Source organism: Dermacentor silvarum, chromosome 6 (genome assembly GCF_013339745.2).
Source record: "Dermacentor silvarum isolate Dsil-2018 chromosome 6, BIME_Dsil_1.4, whole genome shotgun sequence".
Taxonomy (NCBI): domain Eukaryota; kingdom Metazoa; phylum Arthropoda; class Arachnida; order Ixodida; family Ixodidae; genus Dermacentor; species Dermacentor silvarum.
The window spans coordinates 32,919,039-32,939,461 of NC_051159.1; the positions used below are offsets into that span (position 1 = coordinate 32,919,039).

Below are 20,423 nucleotides of genomic sequence, written 5' to 3' on the forward strand. Positions count from 1 at the left end.
TAGAGAGGGGCGGGGGGGGGGGGGGGGCGAGGGAATGGAAAGAGTGGAGAGGCCAAGAGAGGCGCGACGGACCGGCGAACGAAGCACGAAAAAAAAAATAACGCATATATAATAAAGACCCACGGGAGAGAGACTGAGAGGAGAGAGGAGGCAGGTGAGGAGAGGATCTCCCGGAGAACTCACCGAGCCGGCCGCATCTCGACAGAGTCAAAATGCTCGCCGCACACCTCTGGCGCTGTGCCGTGCCGTGCCGGCGGTCGTAGTAGTCTCGTAACGGGACCCACGCACGCACTGAGACGATCTTTCGGCCAGCACGGTGTGTCTGTGTGTGTTTGCGCGCGCGCTCCGGTGTCTACGCCGGTCGTAACACGCGCGACCCGTCGGCCACTTACGGGGTAGACTCACTTTCGGTTTCGTCCTGTGCTAACATATAACAGGGGACCGACCGACCAAGTGTGGACAGCGTCTGTGTCGCTAGTCTTCCCATCCAGTTCAAAGCCATCCCGAGCTCCCGATCTTCCCCGAGAAACCTCTTGCGATGCAACTGCGGCCGGCATCGCGCGACCTGACCTGCAGACACGAAGTGCCGCAGTTCGTGGTTGTCACCGTTGCCGTCGTCTGAATTCGTCGAGGGTCCTCGTTTTCCTGTTTTTTTTTTTCTTTTTCGGTGCGTCCGCGCGCTCACCGGGCGTGTGTGTGCGCGCCAGCGCCGGTTATTTGGATTGTCACGACGACGACGCGGTCGCCGATCGTCAGATGACGCCTGAAGGACAGCGCTGCCGCGATGCTACGAGCCCGGGCCCCGAGCGCAGTGGATACGAGCCCCCGCGTCGACCGACGGCCAGGAAACCCAAGGTGAGTGAGTTGCGATACAGGGACTAACTTGGGGAGGACGATGTAGGCATTCCAGCAAAATGCGGAATCACCGTCTGTAGATTTGATTCGCAGCCCAATTATATGCTTGGAAAGAGCGCTAAAGAAGTTCGTGACTCTGTTTAGACTTTTGTGTGCCGGTGAATGATATTTGCCTCTTTTTTTTTACAAAAGTTCGTCAATTTTATTAGAGTCAAAGGGTATGAGCTGAGAAAGTGCGCCTAAGCTTCACAACTTTACGTGAACTGATTTTTGTTTTGCTGCCGGCAGACTGTGTCAGCCCTTCTTTAACAAGCGTATATTTGTTGCAATGGTCAATTTGTATGGAACAGTTTGCGCCAGTGAAAGATGACATCGTGCCGTCAGGTTCGACAGTTCACTGTCGATACAATAAGAATAAAGCAGCGAAATATTTGCAAGCATGAAGAGGCGCTTTTGCGTGCATGTCAGAATGCCCCTTTCTTGTCATGTTTGTGCTTTATTAGCGAGTACAGTAGGTATAATTTGCCTTCAATAATGACCGAAACTATAACTTGAGATTAGAGTCCTCTTTCGAGCTCTCTTATTGAGCGCTGCTTTTCACACTCAGTTGTATTCACGTTGGAAACATTATTCTGAAACTTCCTAATTTGTGGCAATCAGCTAGTTAGCTAAGACAGTGAGAGCTCGCCATCAGAGCACCATGTTTACATTCCGGATATTTCGACCAATACTAAATAAAGACTTATTTAATCAGAAGAGGCTAATAAAGATTTTGCAACTCTTGATACTGAACATACGGTGGCGCAAGGAATGCACAGCCGCGGAAGATTATATCGTTTGATCACAGCTGTCTCTCCAATGCCACTTACTTTCCATTTTACGGAGAAATAGACATAAAAAGTTTAGCAAATAAAGGTACTTATAGTAACATGAGATCACGTGCAAGGAGGTACGGTAAGGCCCTCTCCCTTTCCTGCAGTAATACGTGTCATCACCAGCGCCGTATTAGTTAATCAGAAATAGCATTGTATTAGGGCTCGATGATCAAGGCTTTATGATACTGTCGTCAACTGACTCAGTAGTTCATGTGATATCTATCACTCATAAATACAAATGTTATCTGCTGCCAACGCTTACTTAAAGGCGCGGATGATCTTGTATACGTGGCTGGATTAGAACGCCTCAGGTGTCCACCGTCATCCAATAATAATATTTCACCCCGTCCAAGTTACCTTCTAACCGTAGCAGTATAGTAGTAGCAGTAGTAGTAGTTAGCCTCTCGTGCCAGTGACACATGCTTAATGCGTGGGGATTGTAAACTTGCTTTGCCCGCGCGATTATTGACGCCATTCTTCTTTCTGTTCTCTCACGTTACCGACTGAAATATATAAAGCGCGCAACCCACGAAATTCCGAAAGTTGAGTTTGTTCAAAAAGGGCTGAAACGTTCCACCAGGTAATGCGTCCGCGGCACGCTACTTTCTTTTTTTCCGGCCCGCGTATTTGAAAGGCCGAACAGCGCGCGTCGAACAGTAGGAACGACCTCAGTGACGGCACGTGAGAATCGCTCCTGCGAAGAAGAAAAAAGAAGAACAGAAACAGCAATGAGGTGTGCCTTGCTGTCAAGTGGCGATGAAGCGCGGCAAAACAAATAAGCAGTCCACCGACCGACGCCGTCCGCGCATCGCGCGGGGCCCGAAACCAGTGGAAACACGGAGGAGGAGGAGAGGACGACCAGGGAAGAAGAAACGACAAGGTGAGCGCGCGCGAGAAGTGGTCCCCTCGGTCCGGAAGAACGACGACGCCGGATTCATTTGCGTTCTCGCCCGCAAGCCCTTCTCGCCCGAGGCGTGTGTGACGCGACACCGCGAAGGGTCGCACGCACACGACCTGCGGAAACGCCCTGCGGCGGCGTTCGGGCGCGCTTCACCCGAGACTTGGTGGCTTCTTCTTCTTCCTGCGAGCAGCGTCGTCGCCGCCGCCCGCGGGCTTCTCTGGCTGGCGGGTGACACGTCCGTGGCCCCCACTTCGTCGTAGACGGCGTGTCGGCTACGGCTGCCCTCTCGCTCGCTCGGGCTCTCTCTAATGACAGGTCCCGCTGCGCGGCCACCGCTTGGCCGTCCCCGCCTCGCGTTGATCGGTGCTCGCGTGGGCTTCGGTTAGAGTGTAACCAAACTCGGCTGTAAAGTGAAGGAAGAAACGCACAGAAGGAGGGCGTGAAGGGGACAATGAGCGAGCTCTTTGTTGGCTGAATGACAACTTCTACGCCCACAACCCAGCGTCTCTTTGGCAAGGGACCAAGCAGTTAGTGTGTGACCGCCACGTAAACTGAAAGGGTGGGGTTAGGTGTGGTGGGCGCAAACTAATGACAGGCTGCATATATACAGCAGGTCCATTCTCATACGCTTTACACGTGACCTCAGGAATTGAATGTTATGGCTGCGCAAAACTGATAAAGCGACGTTTCTGAACATGCTGTCCGCGTATAGGGAGCAACACTCTATCTACGGCCCGAACTTAACGAGTGTTTGGCCATGGAGCATCCAGTGGTATGTTACTTCAAGTAAGTGGATGAAGCGTTACGTTTGTGCTAAGATGTAACAGGCAGCGTACACTAAAAACCACTGATGCGTTTTTAGCACGTCTTCAGAAATGAAACGTTGAAACCGGAAGACTAGCTACACGAGCATGCTGAACCTGTCGTTAGCGAAGCGTGTATCGGATTTCAGAGACTTTGTAACCGGATGATATTGATAGCAATGAGCTTATTGCGATGTTTTACTACATGCGGGAAACAAATTAACTCTTTAAGCTCGGTTTTCAGTTCGCAGTAGCTTATGAAAAATTTTGAAGAACATTCTCATTTCTCAATAGGCTTAAATTTGAACCCCGGTTCTCTTGGTTCCAAAACGAGCTCTCATACACTGCCACACGGGCAAGGTTATTGGAATAAGTTCTTTAAGGCCATCAAGCCTTTTGTTGTCATTACTTTTGAAGATGGTGGCGCAGGTCAAGATTTCATGTCGCTATTAGCCCTGAATATAGTAGGTGCCATCGTCTAGGACGGGAAAGCCGAGAAATCTATATGTGACAGGTAAACTCCCATATTATATAGTTACGAGGAGAAAGCATAAGGCACAAGCGTATCTACAACTATATACATGAGAAGGTTGGGGGTGGATGCGCAGGTCACAGCTGTAGTAGGCAGTCTTGCCACTTTTGCTTCGTCTCTCTCTTGCGTGCATGGTACTGTCCCAATGCTCAGAACCAAAACGCCCGGGGACTAGAGCGCCTTCCCGGTGCTTGTTACAATGATTAGCGAACTAGCTGCACAGTGCAGTTTTAAACGAGACACATCAACGACGTCAGCTGGTAAGCGTGATGAGGATGGAATAACTATAACACGAGCGATTTGGTAATTTACGTCGCTGAATTGTCAGAAGACCTGGTAGGACCCGATTTAAGGTGACAGCAGTTTTTCCGACAGGCCGACGTAGTGACTCGGAGACCACACAAGAACGAAAGCTCCTGGTGAGAACTGAAGGTTCCAATGACGACTGTCGTAGTGATTCTTTTGTGACGCCTGAGACGCTGTAGTTGATCATAGGCGATCTGGCGAGCCGTACGAGTCCGAACAACGGCGTCATGGGCGTACTCCGTCGTGTTTTGCGACACCCGAGGTATTTGTGTGTCAAAAGGCAGAGAGGGATGGCGACCAAACAATATCTAGAAGAAGGAAAAAACCGGTGGTATCATGACGCGAAGAATTGTACGCAAATGTCACGTAGGGCAAAGTGCTGTCCCAGTCGCGATGGCCTGGGGAAACGTATAATGACAACATCTAGCTCTGTAAGAGTGCGATTCAGTCGTTCAGTCAGCCCGTTAGCTTGTGGGTGATGGGTTGCTATGAGTTTGTGTTTCGGTGGAGCAGGAAAAAAGTAGCTCTTCGACAACTTGCGACATGAAGTAGGGACCACGATGTGTCAGCAGCTGCCGTGGTGGAGAGTCACATCCTGAAATACAAAGTCAGCTATATCTGCAGCGCAGCTGGTGGGCAGGACACGTGCATAGCACGTCGCATAGTCCGTCGCAACGGCTTTTCTCTTGTTCCCTTTTGTAGATGTGGGGAAGGGACCAAGAAAGTCCACGATGACACGGAATAAAGGCTCTGTAGGTGGCCAGCACGTAGCGCACATGGTCCCCTTCGCTGCTGGCAGATGTCACAAGCCTCAACGTAACGTCACACAGAGCAGTACAGGCCTGGCCAGAAGGAGCGACGTTGCACTCGGTGTGCAAGAGGGGCCATATAGTGTCCAGCAGTGGGTGCACCATGAAGCTCGGCAAGAACAGCAGATCGAAGGTGACGAGGGACGACTAACAGTAAATGCGGTCCCTCAGGGGGCAAGTTGCGTCGATAAAGAATGTCGTCATGGAGCACAAACTTACTGACAACGGTCGGCGTGGCCAGATTCCAAGCGCTGGATGATGGACCGTAGAGAGTCGTCTGTCAATTCGAAAAAGAGAAGGAGCGCACTTTCCCGCTCATTGCATTGCATGCAAACGATGTGAGCCTATGTTTTATAGCATTAAGATTTTAAGCAGGAGTAATGACAAAACAGCCCGTGAGCTTTTAGAAGCTTTCTATATCAAGAAAAAAGGCGATGCTTGCGTAAGTGACACTTCGGTTACCTTGTATCACGCGGAAAATAATTTTCTGCGCAGCTTCTGTTGATTTGATGTGGGCTTGATTTGCAAACCCCCCTCCCCCCATTTCCTCCCTTCCTTTTTGTGGCACGTGTTAAAGCTGCCTATATATTGCAGCTTCTACACAAATAAAGCCAGTTGATAGTTTGCGCTCTATCCGTTTAGGTCTCTTTTTTTCCTGTGTTTGTCTGGGTCAATGCGCAACGCTTCCCGATCCAGCTATGCACCAACTCGCCCAGCAAGAAGTTCTTTTAAACAGTCGCCTTTTCCCTGCTCGGTAATAATGTCACGAAAGTAACCAGAAGGGATGTAGCGCCATCCTGTTCATTGGTGTCAGGAGGAGCGACGGGCTGACGAGTCGGCGTCCAGATGTAAGCGGCCGGACTTGCACTACGTGTCTCCCTTGCGCTTGCGCGCACGGTTCTGCCCAAGCGCTCTGTAACAATAGTCGTTAACACCATTTACACAACGTTCGACGAAGTGGTGAGAGCGCCTCACAACGAACGACATTTTCTTTCTAACTTTCGCTTTGTGACTACCAGATAAATCATAAGCAAGCTCGGAGCCACTATATATGCCCCGTATGATATCTGTCATGAAGCGATACATGTTTCATGAAGATTAATGGACATTAGAACTAACGCTTCTAACCGCGTAAAACTAAATGGTGCGCGTCTTGTCTCTTTACTTTTTAGCAGGCACTGTTATACTTACTACTGTTACAGCACACGTATGGAGTGTGTATTCATTTCAGTTTTGAGAGTTGTTTATTTGGCTTAACGCCCTAAAGCGTTCGAACACCACGTTTGGTTTCGCGCGGCATGTTTCAGCTCGGAAGCATTTATTCCTGCTTCCTATCGACTTCATATCATAGCACGGACGAAAATTGATGTTACGCAATGAATCAGAGTGCCAGATCGAAAGGAAGCGTATCGGAAAAAGGCTGTTTCTCCAATCACGTATCATCTTCGCCGTCACCGTGGTGCAGTTAAGCGAGATTCTTCAACGTGCTTTTAATTTAGCACCTTCGTTGTGCGCGCCTTGTATAGGTGTTGTCCTCTCGGTGTTTTCTTTGTTCTCTCACCCTCCCATTTCTCCCTCACTAAGGGTAGGGTAGTAGCAAACCCGGTAGTCACATCAGGTTAACCTTCACGACTTTCACTTCATTCATCTCCCTCCCCCCATTGTTAGCGCCTCTTGTAACTGCCTTCGCGGTCCCCTCTTTTGTTTCTTTTCGTTATTTCTGGTCTTCTCGACATGGAGGCGTCTGGTTATAGGTCAAGTTGGACACATTTCTGTAAGTATATAGAAGGCGACCTAAATAATGGCTTACGCGGATTTCAACTACCATGCTGCTTTTTCTTGATACATGTGTGGTGCACCCCAAATACTCACGACCTGCTTCCGTAAACACTCACTATATGAACGTAGCCTCAGCGCTCCCCTACTTTCATTACGAAACGGAACGGCCGTACTCTTTTCGCATTTAATGCTCCGCTCATTGGTGGCATTGGCTCAGTGTAAATGCATTGGTATGCAATTGTACGAATGCATACTTTTGAAAAAGACGCGTCGTGTGAAAAATTAACGCTTATCAAAGGCATTATCTGAAGTTAATCTAGCAAGGCTATCATAAGCTGCGGCATCATCTCAAATACTGAATAAGGTAGGTTCTCCTTAACACGATACTGCTAGAGGGCGAACATAATATCCTAGATGTGTTGTAGTATTTATCGTTTTCCGGAACAAAAACGCACGCAGGCGTACGAAAGCCTCTGTTCGGCGATATTTTTTTTCTGGCACTTATGGCCAGTTCGCCTTTGCAATTGTAATTATCCATCAGTTTATTCCACTGTTTCACAACCATTAACCCTCTTTTTTCTCAGCTTTCGCTTGCAGAGGTCTTCATCCAATATTGTCGTGTGATCTCTGCTCACTCTTATCTCATTTTCTCTCGTCATCACAATCAATCGTCGTTTACTTCTTACCGGCATACCCTTCGCCCCTTACTAGATTTTTTTTCTCGTTCCTTAATATTTGTTGCAACGCCGGTGATTTCGACCATTTCGCCATGTAGCCTTTCCATTATCTGGCTTCCTTCTTACTCGGCGCATTCATATCAACATCCTCATGTCGGTGACAGTCTGTATAATGTGAATGCTAACCATGTTATTTGGTAACGCTTCGGTTTCACGAAGACTTGTCGGTAAAAATACAGTCTCATAATTCTCAGCCTTTCTAGCACGACTGGCATCTTCTCGCTGTCGCAGAGATGATGATGATGAAATAAACTTTAATTTTCGAGACGGTGTTCCCGAGCGTTTGAGCTGTGGATCACTCTAGGTGGGAGAGTCCCTCATTCCAGGAATCCTCTGGCCGCGATAGCATCCCGGGCTCTGGCGACAAGACGTCGTTGTTCGTCCAGGGCCAGGGTGGAGATCTTGGCCTCCCACGTCTCGGCGAGGAGATTCACGTCTTCGGACGTTGTATGTTTGGTAACGGCATCTTCGGGGCGCCACGGGCACTCGAGTAGTAAATGAGCCAGAGTGTCTGGCACGGCGCAGATCGGGCAGTTGTAGGTGTGTAGTGTCGGGTGGATGCGATGCATCCACAGTGTCGCAGAGAACTTCTGTCGCAGAGAACTTAAAAAATTATCTCATTGTTCCATCCTTCCTGCATACCTCTGTTCGCTGGTGCTTCTTTGATGCCCATGTCATATAATGTATGCATGTAAAGCAGAACAAGCACGTGCCTAAATATGTAAAATTGAACACACATGTGAGTAAACAAAGACAAACGAAAGAGAACACCGCAAAGCAGACGTCGTTTTGAAAACGAGGGCAAACGCGTTGATGGAGATAAAAGGTCCGCAGCTATGCACATCGCAAGGTCAAACAATCGCTCAGGAGAGACGTTTAAAACTGCCTCTGTATTATTACATATAGAGTTTCAGGAATAGGGATCATATATAGGGCCCTTCGTAATCGGGTTTTGTATTTTCTGGAATTCGGAGGGTGAAAATCGGGTGGTATTTTTAAAGAATAAAAGCAGGGGTAAATCAGGTTTCTTTCTTTTATAGCAGGAAAACCGGGGAGAAATTGGTGGATTTGTTGTTTAGCAGTCCAAAGTTAGTGATTTTTCTCGTAACCTTAACAAAGGAAGAGAAGGAGGTGGTGAGAAAGGTAGGGAAGTTAAACAGATGTTAGAAACCTTTACAAACAAATAACACCGATAAAAATAGTCATAAGAACAGCGATAAGAGCAGCGTATCAGGCGCGTAATTGTGTAAGCATCATTTTGGTGTCAAAGCTACCATGGAGAGGACAGTCATCGCTACGTTAATTGGCTCCTCAGTGCATTACTGCCGTTTACACGTATGCGACGGGCGGGAAATGTGATGCAATGCGACATTGTCGTATTCTTCTAAACGTACCTACTGAAAAGAGCAACAAGCTTTTGTTCACTTTGGGCTGGCAGGCGCTGAATATATATTTGTCAAATAAGCAAGTTTTCGCTTGTTAGGTAAAAACAAGGCATATACCATGTTCACATAATAATGATATCCAAAATACGATATATTCATGACCACTTTCTCGCAAAGGTGGGCAGCGTTTATTAGTTTTGTAACCCCTGCGTCTATTATTACTCTTCACGAAAGAATAAGTGTTGTATAAAAGCAGAGATGGTTAGCACTCCCCTTAATACGAAATGATAAACTTGAGGGAGAAATCGTGTTTAACACAATTTTTCTATGTTTTGTTCGGGGTGTAAAAATAGGGAAATAGTGAATTTTACCCCAAAACGAAGAACCCTAATCATACATCAAACCAAGAAACAACCGGAATGAAAAGCCCAAGAGCAAAGAGAACACATGAACCTAACTGAATAATGCTGTGAGCACATAAGAACAGTATTTATCTATTCACAGTGTCATCGTAAAAAATGCACACAATTAACGCACATTTACATCTACCTTCTAGTCTAGGTTTTCTGCGTGCGTAGGAATGCGTCACCCTGCCGCCAGAATCAGGAAAGCGACGAATTCGCGTACCCTGTGCATCGAAAGCGTCAGTGCGTGTTAACCTCGCCCGCTTCACCGTAGGTGGTCATCATGGTCGATCGAAGAAAGCTGCTAACAAAGTCAGATTCTTGCACGTGACAGGCATCCCGTCATGCATGTAACCTGAGAGTATAGGCCACAGTGTCGTGCAGGGCTCAACAATGGTGGCATTGTTTAACGGCGCTTATCGTACACACGCATTGACACTTCTGGGAAGTCCGGCGCTCCGCTTACCATACAGCCTATAATGAGCCAACGCTTGCGATACAAAGTAATTGCTGGCGGCGAAGACGCAGCCGGAACGCTAATAGTTTGACACCTTTCCGGGGTCGCTGTTCTGAACAGTGTCATATTCCGCCATGTCGGTGTTTCGGGCCAATCGGAGAGGGAGCAGCCGGCCTTTGAGCCAATGAGGTGTGAGAAGATGGCGAATTAGACAGCATGGAGAGTTAGAGCAGCTTCCAGGATAGCAAGGCCGGGCCGGCTGGAGTCGGACGACAGTCCGATCAGAGAACTGGAATATATCGTGAATAACGTAGACCCCGTAATTATGCCCACGACATTCGAATCGCTAAACGTTATACAATCTGCCTCTACAATAAATATATTTCGGGCACAGAGAGAGAGAACCACTTAGTCGAGAGGTCGGCTTCAGCGTTAGTTTGCTCTGGCCTGCTACTCAACACTGGGGAAGGGGGGGGGGGGGGGATAAAAAGAGCGATGAATGATGATGATAAGATTAGGAGGTGCGTATATACATGTCCATCACGTTGAGACACAGTGTTTACATCAAAGTGCTTGGAACTTTCTACAGGGGGCGCAGAATAACTTTGGTGCACTAAAATGGCAGGCCTTCTGTTTTCATTGGAGATCGCAGCATTTGAACTTTACGCCTGACGGCTAAACCACATTTTTATATTGTAATAATGCCTGTCTGGTTTTCCCTAATAAAGTTCAAAAGTAATGATGAATTTTGCCTGCGCCGCCTGAATCATAGTAAATGCTCCCTAGTAGTTATCTGTCATACCCCTATGATGATCATCATCATTGTGGAGATAAAATAATAAATAAAATATTTGTGCGAATTTCCTTTCCCGGCACCCTTTTTGTCGAGGTCTAGTGCTTACCATTGAACTTCCACTTCGGTACATCTTTCTACTTTACCAACCGCAAGAAAACACGCATTTTGCTATTTTCTCTTCATTAGGCTCTGAATTTGATGTTACGTTTTTTGCTCATTTTGCCTCCAAATATTTTGAAGCTTCGTCAGGTTCTCTTTGAAAATGGAAACCAAACTTAAATATATATATTTTAAATAAAATTCCGCGCACTATATTCTTCTTCTCTTGGCTGTTCAAGGGTTTGGCATTCAAAATATTGAACGCCAACAACTAACTCATCTCACGCTTCAGATATAAGGCGGCGGAAGTATTCCTGTTCTATAGTGTTACACCTCAACAGCAAAGTCCAACCCTGTGCCACAAAGGTGAGAATCGCGACGCTTTCTCGGGGAATCACCGAATCGTGAAACTATACGTGCCCGCGGTGGGTGCGCGCACACACGCACACACTACACACGGCGATGCTATACATGCAGCAGCTATACATGCAGCCGCGCCGACCGGCAGCGTTCACTTTAGCGCGCGCGCAGCCGCTCAGTCACGACCCAGCAGGCAAATGATGGGGAAACCGTGGTCGGATGCAGGAAACGGCCCTCCCGGGGCTCCGTAACGGACCAGAGGGTTTCCCTGACCGCCCAGAGTGAGCACCCCCACACCCCCTCGTCTGTGGAGTGTCTGCCGCTGCCGCATTGCGCGGCTCCCACGACTGCGCACGGATACGGCGAATGAATACACGTGCGACCCCCGCCGGGCTTTACCGCTTGAGTTGCTGGAAAGATTCCACGGGCCGCCGCACGGCGCTGCCGGCAAAACGGTGTCCGATTTCGGGGCCGCTGTACTCGCGGCTCTGAGGTCCTCGTGCCACTCTTTAAAATTTTGTTGAGTTCGTTATAAAGAAAATAAGTGACGAAAGAAAAACAATACTTGTGGTAGAAACCAGCGGCAAGCGTTAGCTTCCCGGTAGGTCTAGCTGGTGGTGTGTGCAATCTGAGGACACTTATCACTTTAGGTCTACTGGTTAAAATGCTATGAGGCGCGAGGGTGCTATGACGCTGCACAGCCTCTGGCCAATCGGCCATTGTTACAAATCAGACTATTGCTCATCACACCAGGAATCTTGCTACCCACGCAAAGAAATCTGCCTTCTCACTTTCTCGCTCAAAGTTCGGGTGATTCGAGCCCCAGTCCTCAGCAAAGTATGCGCAAAGCTGTGAGTCTCATTGAATCTGTTTTTTCGCTGCACTGCATATAGTGGTCTAATGCATGAAATTCTAAGGTTGAAGTCTCCCGAGAAGAACGCGCGAAGTGGCACGCCCCATTGCCTCACAGCACGTGTGTCCAGCTTCATAACCCGCCCCTATACCCTCCCGCAGCTTCAAAGGAACTGTCGTGAATGATTAGACACCGTTACTCGCAAATTACCGTACATTGGCTGAAACCCACTCGCGAGCCAAGATTTTCCTGCAGGCTTGTTTCTAATGACAAACGCGGCAACCTGTGTGCTCTTGAGCGATCTGCATATTAGTTATCACCGTCAGAATCCCAGTGGCATTATTCACAAAGGTCTTCAATCGGAAGAGATTTTTTTTTGGCATCGGGAGGCCCCTTTCGCGCTAATATGTCCGACGACGTTATTGGATAGCACTTTCGCTTACGAACCGCTTTCGTGTAATTACCATTTCGGGAATGCGGGCCAAGATTTGCACATACCAGAGTCCCGCAGCACTCACTTCTCTTGTAAATTACGACAAGTCACTTCCAAGGATTATCGAAGCCGTGGATGAAAGGTTTCAAAGAAAAAGCCGCGCATACTGCGTCTATGTAGATGACATTTGTCCGTGGAGACGCGATAATTTAAGCACAACACGAGGGCATGCATAGCAACAACAACAATAAAGCTGCAGCCACTGTTTTTCTCTCAATTTTCACTACCCGTCAGCTTATAAGTGCCCAGCCGAGCAAAGATTTGAGAGGCGATAAATTTACCGACCTTGTTTCTATTTGAAAGGAGCAAGAGGACCGGGCTGTCGCACTAACGACCGAAGCGGGCGAGCCCTAATCTAGCGTGATTACAGTGATATCGGCAGATTTGGCCATCCAAGAGACCGAGCGCTTGGTTTAACTGTGCAAGTCGTTTCCGTTCTTCCCCGCGGCCGATGGGCTTCCATCTCGATGGCGTTCTTCTCTCGTCGCGGCACCGTTACATCTCAGAAAGAGCGAGAAAGCGGCGCGATGCACGCATGTTGCAAAATAGATGCGACATGAAGTTGTTAAGGGCGGGCTGTCCTGAGCAGCGCGTTGCTTAGTGTAATTGCCTCCACAGCGTTTTTGTTGTTTTTCTTCCACGCCACTGTGATTCGGGGCGCCTTTCAACCATGCAGCCAACCAACCTTCGCGGAATCCACCGCCGACCGCGCGGTTGCAGCGTTCGGGCACCAGCGCAGTCCACCGCCAAGAAAGGCCACGGAGATTGAGTTTGGAAGGGGTAAAAAAAAAGAAAAAAAAGAACACCGAGCAAACAAACGCTCCGCAAAACAGCGCGGAGGGTTGGAATCACTAATGCATGCACGAGCTGCTGGGGCGGAGGGCCATCCGCCAAACCCCTTCCGTACGTTGCAACGCTGGCTCTGATTGCGAGGCGTTATAGCCGGCTCGCGCGTGCACACGGGGCAATTACAAAGCTCGCCCGCTGCGCGGCGCCACCTTTTGAAAGGATGTAGAAGAAGGGTATAAGCGCATAATGAAGAAGCTGCTTTGCAAAGCGTAGAGGTTGGGTTGGCCGTGCCGTGGCCGCACCGTGCGAGCAACGGAACTGCAGAGCAGCGCGCGGAGTCTTTCGGAGGCCTAAGTACAGGATCGAGTTGCGCGCTGGGCAATATATTAGAGACGGCGGGAAGCGCAGTGGAAAGAACCCGTGTCCGGCTGGCGGACAGGAGCGTGGACGCACCGTGTTCATTGCTGGTATGACCCAGAAAGGAACGCACTTGGGGGAGGCCATATTAAAGTGGATAGCCTTGTATAACTTAACTCGGGTGGAGGTATTCAATTTGGATCATGGCTTGTAGTGCACTCCCTGTCTTTCGTCTCTTCTTTCTTTTCTTTTCTTTCTATTTTTTTTTCATTCTTCTTTTTTCGTGGTCACCGCGCAATTTCGCATGCACGGTCACAAACCAAGCTTCATTTGGAACTTTCATGCACTCGCCAAGCTTTTCGCTCAGGCCTGTACAAAAGCGGGTATGTCGTTTGGGAAATTAAATAGAGACATCCGGTATATAATCGGCTCCTTCAAGTATTCTGCGTATAATTTTTTCTGCATACCAATACATAAATAAAATTCTGAGAGGAGGTGCGTAATCACACTTGGGAATAGTTCCGCTTTGCCTGACCTGGACGAGTTTATGTGGAAACGGTTCCTTCTGACACATTCACTTAGATACGGATGAAACTGAAGAGCCTATATACGATCAACAACGGAAAGGGTGGATGTTGAATCAAGGTAGCGCAGAGGTTGAACAGGCAATCGGATGTTTTCACTTTGAAAAGTGACGTTTTCTGTGCGAACCCTTCTGGGCCTTTCCTGACCTTGGTTGCTAGGCGCTGCTGCCTGTCGTCTTGCTGAATAGAATATACTTTTAAAAAATATGAATTACGTGCCCAATGGTGGGATTGAACCTCGGTTACCCAGCACAGCATCCCGATAGTCTAGCCATTAGGCCCCAAGGGTGCGTGCACTTTCTGTGCCAACACACGTGCCAACACCAACGCACGCCAATGGCACGCGCACTATTGTACCAACGTCGCGTGTGTCACACGCGGCGACACGCTGTCACATTGAGTAGCACGGGTGTGTGAGGGCGCAGGCCGCCCGCGCCAGTCATGAATGAGATGTCATCACTGGATGTCATCAACTTGGATGTCAGGCATGCAAGACGCAGGCATGAAATTAGCAACTTTGATATAGCATTTGATTAACCGCTTCACGAAAGCATCGCTACACGTAGATTCCAAGGTGCGCCTTAGATCTGCATAATCTTGTAGAATGTTTTCGAAAACATCCTGCCGTTCGGAACAGATACATCCTTCCTATCTCACTGCCACTCTGCATCTTTCCGTTTGTCGCAACAAGTCCTCGTCTCTCTTTATTTCTCCTTCCATAGCCCTGCCCATCCGCGAAATTACACATCATCACTTTTTTAAACTAAAATTATGCCTGCTGCACATTAAATACACCTTCTCGCTTAACCAGTGTGAGGAATCCCTTGGCCACATTCGTAGAGGCTCAACACAAAAAGCTGCAGACCGTCTCTCGACAAGCGCAATAAAACGGCGTCATGCCGAAGGCACGGCGCTGCCAAACAGGGCATACATGTACCTCGTTTTGGTAATACACATTTCACGCTATCTGATCTTATCGTGATGTCTTCTACACACGGTGCTTCGTCCGACTTATAGGAGTTCGCCCACAAGGGCTAAGCCCATATAAGTAGTTAAATAATTATAGTGTCGGCGCACCTCGTAACGTTAAAAACCACAGCGAAGAAGTAAGCTGACCGATATTTCCTTCGATGGAGGTCAGGTGTATCGCGTCATGCACAAAAATCAACAGTGGCTGACCGGCACACTTTCATGGCGGCCAGCCGCGATGCACTCGTTTTCCGACTACACGGCGAAAACAGCTCACTCCAAACGCGAGAGGGGCCATTACCGCCGCTGTAACGGCTTCTACCACCCAAGGAGAGTGTTTCCGCCGGAGGCGATCGTTCGTGGACTTGACCTGTTTACACTCGCAAAAACCTGTAAACAGGCGTTAAGAAAAAGAAATACACAAACAAGCGCGAATAAGCACACGCACGTAAGCTCGTTTATGGATAGCGAGGAATAAAATGTAAACACAAGCCAGAACATAAAAAAGAAAATAGTGGAAGCCAATTGGTGTGGTTCAACGGCCTTGGAAAAAAAGGTGTGGCGCCACAGCTTTGGCACAACATCGGCGAGCCGCGCTCTTACTCGACGACACTGTGGACAACGAAACAAACCTAAAAGAAACAGTAAGAGGCACCTGTCTAACAAACAGCCAAGCTCCCAAAAAAGACTGGAAAGAAAAAAGGAACGGGTTTAGATGAGGCTCGCCATAGCCGGCGACACAAACAGCAGCGGTGTTTCGGTCCTCTCAACCCATTGACCTCCATTTAAAGGACACTCCCATAATTTCAACGCCCCGGATTTGTATTTTGTTTGATGCAATCCCGCGGATTCGTCGTCGGCGATGATAAAAAAGAAAGAACGGCGCGAGTGTGTGCACTGCAGACGATACAATGTGTCCGGTGCGAGGCGCATAAAATTCTCGAACGAGTTACGGTCATTCATTAAAAAAACTAATATAATAATAAAAAAGCGAGACTGGGAGCAACGAGCCGTATAAGCCAGTAATTGTAGTTCTGCTCTCTGGAAGTCGTTTCGATGCCTTCTGATTTACGGCAGCAAGCACTCGCTGCCCGAATCCGTGTCAGCAATTTTGAGAAGCCCCGCCACTGGAGGAACATTCCGATGAACGACTTTTGAGCTGTGGCGTTGAAGTAGCCGGAATGTTTTTTTTTTTTTTTTTTCAAGCTGGTTCCAACAAGTGCAACAAGTACCTACATGGGTTTCAAGTCTGTAGAGGAGTGGGAATGGCCTCAAAGTGGCGCTTATAGCTTGAAGGAACGTGGTTGTATCGTTGTACTCGCGTGGAACTTTAGGGCTGCGAAGGACGGGGGGAAACGAGAGCATATCAGCAAAGTTTATACATTGTTGTTTGTAACTTGTGGTTCGTAAAATACTACTGCGTTTGGGCCACGTCGACCCTTACCCTAGAATTAAAGAGGGCTGCAATTTATGAGGTCCAAAACACACAGGCAGCACCGTTAATGATAGGATACCGATGACACTGACCTTCCTGTCGATGTATACGGAGTCGGTAGGTTGGCACGTTTGTAGCAATTCAACGAGAAGAAAAACAAGAAAAGTGTTCACACCACTTCATTTTTGTCTCTTTCTAGTTTCGACACAGTGAGCGCAACTACTTTGGAAATTGTGAACAAGAGCCATTGATTGAAATGTATGCCCAAGCGGCGTAATTCTTAAGGTTTTTTGTTCCTAAATGTTCTTGGCACTTACTCACGTACTCAACCTGAAACTGTTTATTGTTACTAAGGCAGCTTCTTAGCTACTGTACCTTGGTGCAATGACATATCGCAGAATGGGCCTAGAAGGCGGCATTCATAGCTCGCATTGTTGCTTGTCGAATGGGATCTATCACTATTCAAGCTATGTGGTGTCATTACTCTCGCCAATCCTTCGCAACAACTGAGAAATTTTCTGATTGGGTCATAACAACTTTAGGGACCCTGCTGTGCGCCCTGCTCACGTAAATGGTTTGCAAGGTCTCTGAGGCAGGCCTCACTCATGGCGGCGGTGTTTGGTCGAGAACACGTGAGATCGCGACTCGCGAGTTGTGAGGGGGGGGGGGGGATGAAACGTGGAAGCGCGCACTGCCTTCTTTATGTTTCGCGTGTTCCCATCAACCGTTGCCGTCAAGGATGCGTAGGAACCGTTCAAGTTCGCGGTAACAGACGGGCGTCATCACCGCAACGCCAAGCCGCCGCCAGTGAAGCCGCTTCCGCCTCACCCTTCGCCGAGATGTGGCTCGCCTCGGGAGCATCGGCAGAGAACGGAGCAGCAGTCTGTGGCATCGCGTGCAGGGATATCTGGCTCGCCGTGAGGCCCAATTCAACGGATAGATTTGAGGTTCGCTTGGTCAATCTTACAACACTGCGGCAAAGGCTACAATAGTTGCATCCATTTTAGTAGTTGCAAGCATTTCAAAGGTGAAAGATTTGTTTGTCCGGTGAAGGTATGGCACGGCGGCTACCAGATTTTCTCGATTTCATGAGCGACCCAACGAATGAAAAAGAAAAAAAGAAAAACTCCAGCCTTTCTAAAGGTGTCATGTATAGCGTGATCTCGACGCACCTGTACGAACTAAAGAATATTGGTTGTTCACTCAAGGTTTCCTTGGGTAACTGCATTTAAGCCAATACCCGTCACTATTGCATCGAGGGAAACTGTGGCTTCCCCTCAAAGTCGTCCTCTGCGCAGACACCGTCCAATCTTGATGTCGGATATATTATTGGTGAATTCAGAGGGCCAATAAGCAGACACCAAAGGGGCCAAACTTCGCAAGCCCCTTCGTCTGGAAGTGCTACTGGGCAATGGATGGCCGCCTTTTATAATATGTCCAGTATCAGCACTGGCTGGAATTCGCACTTGCGAACAATTTACAAGGTTTTTTTTTTTGTGTGTGTCAATACACATTTGTAAATACACTCTCGCGTATGTGTCTGCTCAGCGTGTTGCCCAAGACAAGGATGAGAGAAATAGAAGAGAGGAAAGGAGGGGAAGTTAAGCAGACGCAAGCCCGGTTTGCTGCCCTGCACTGGCGGACGGGGTACAGGGATGAAGAGAGAGAGAGAGAGGAGATAGAGAGAGAGCACAGTTTGGCGCACATTTGGAGGATCACACCGACGCTACAAGCGGTCGCCAAGACCTGTCGGATGCAAGTACTGCAACAACGCTTTCGTGGCTTTCTGTTCCGTCGACGCGTGCGACCATGGTCCAAGGATCATCATTTCCGAAAATGGTGTAGAATTCAGCCGATTCAATGCTGTCAGAAGAGCTTCAAGCTCGACGTCGTACTGGGGACGGAGACATAAGTTGTGTTCAGCCGTTTCTATAGTTCCACAAGCGTCGCACATGGGCGTATCCCCCATTACCAAAGCGGAAAGAGTAGGCTTTGTAAATGCTACCGCGAGCCAGAAAGGCTTTTAATTATCATAAAGTTGTTTGTATTGAAATTTGCTTCCCTGCCACCAGGTGATGGCAGACCAATAAGTATTTAAATTGTCTGTATTCTTGAGCTAATGTCCGGGTTGCTGTCTTTTACAACCTCTTAAATTAAAAGATGAAGATGATGCAAAGGAGCTTATAAAGTGAATGACGGCGTCCTAGCTTCAGGTGATTCAGAGGAAACTGCGTGAGGCTAGCGTGGAATCAAGCAGTCAAGTCGTATACAGAAAGCAGCATCTTTTCTTTTTTTTTTAATGTCTACATAGACATAAGACAATAACAAGAAAGCCCACACTCCGGTTTTGTAATCAAACACTATGAGGCTACGTTCCAAAGCAGACTGCACCAGTTAGTGCGAGCAAAGAAGCGTCTAAAGACCAGTAAAGGCAAAGCGGGGGTTGCTGTCAGAGACCTGGGGCCGAGCTTACAACGCTGTTCAATCGCGAGTACCCTTTGTCATTACTGGCCGCCTTCGATCGCTAGTAATATATCCAGGAACACGACTGGCTGTCCTCAGCTCTCAGGAGTATTTCAAGCATACCAAAATTTATTTTTGTGGATGCGGACCCAGCTTTTCTGACACTGACTCATTCGCCCTCTTCGGCGAGTTAGTCATCTTCGAAGGTTCTTTGGGGCAGTCAGCCGCTCCAGTTGCTCGAGCACTCCTTTCCCACCGGTTTTCGAGCGGAGCGATATATGCGATTCGATTATGCATTCCTTTCGCGCATGGAAAGGCACCGCGCATGTAAAATGGGGGAAAAAAATAAATAACGACCTGCGGACGTGCCCGCGTGCGGCGACTCGTCCAGGTGACTTGTGACTGGTGCTGACGGGACGGCGCGCCGCTATACTACATGACGCGATCTTCCGCCGAAACAGGCCCGTTCGGTGCTGAGGAAGTGGCCTCTCGAGTTGATGCATGGAGGCGCTTTATTATAATCGAGCAAAAAGGGTTACGGCCACGGTCGTCAAACAAATCAGAGGCCGAATTCACAAAGCTTTCCGTTCGCAAGTTCGCTTTGCGATTGGATGGCCGCCTTCTATAGTGGGCGTATCCCTCAATTCAATGCGGAAAGAGTAGGGGCGCTATAACGTAAAATGATTCCAAACTGTTTTGATTCCAATTTCTGCAATCAGCCTCCACGATTGGTCAAAACATTTTTGGGCCGCTCCCAACTTCGCCTGTCGGTCACGCGACGTCACGAAAACCGCAATAGCTCCCCATCTGATATAACGTGTACACACTGATTATGCATGATTAAACAGCACAAAAGAAAAATAATCATTCCTGATTCGATGTCTTTTCACCAGTAGCTCTCTGCTATTGTTCCAATCTTTTCTGGCTACGCCCACTTCGCCTGTCTGTCACGCGACGTCACAAAACCGCGAAAACTCACCACGTCAAAGTGACGTGTACGCGAAAAAAAATGCATTAATATGCCGAACAAAACTGAAAATTTTTCTGAATAGCCACACACTGCGCCGTTCCGAAAGGAATAAAAAATGGCTGCCCGCCGATCGCTCAGGCCCTCGCTGCTCGCACCTGCCGGTGATCATGTATTTATTTGCGCATGATAAACCTTTCTGCGTGGCAGTAAAGCGTTATCGAACCCCTTCGGCATGCATACTGACATCGCTCTGTCAACTCTTCCTTGTTGAGGATCCGTTTTAGCGGCATTCTTATCCTTCCGTTTCACGCCGCCGCGATTTTCGATCAGCGACCGCTAGCTAAGTAAGGCAAAGCGGACCAATCGGAGAAGCCGGCACCACCCTCTTCATGCGGTTATCTATTTTCACTGT

The 20,423-nt window shown here is 48.4% G+C and overlaps 1 protein-coding gene and 1 non-coding gene across 2 annotated transcripts in view; both read left to right on the plus strand.

The window, feature by feature from the left end:
• Nucleotides 1-238: 238 nt before the first annotated feature.
• Nucleotides 239-20,423, plus strand: part of LOC119455391 (serine proteinase stubble) — a 111,260-nt gene continuing 91,075 nt past the window's right edge. Inside the window, exon 1 of the mRNA XM_049668735.1 lies at nt 239-855. Within this exon, the coding sequence (XP_049524692.1) occupies nt 757-855 (99 nt within the window). The 5' untranslated portion in view covers nt 239-756. The remainder of the gene's footprint in view (nt 856-20,423) is intronic.
• LOC119457153 (U6atac minor spliceosomal RNA) lies at nt 9,222-9,318 on the plus strand. Its single transcript, XR_005193169.1, has one exon. It is a non-coding gene; the product is annotated as a U6atac minor spliceosomal RNA (small nuclear RNA).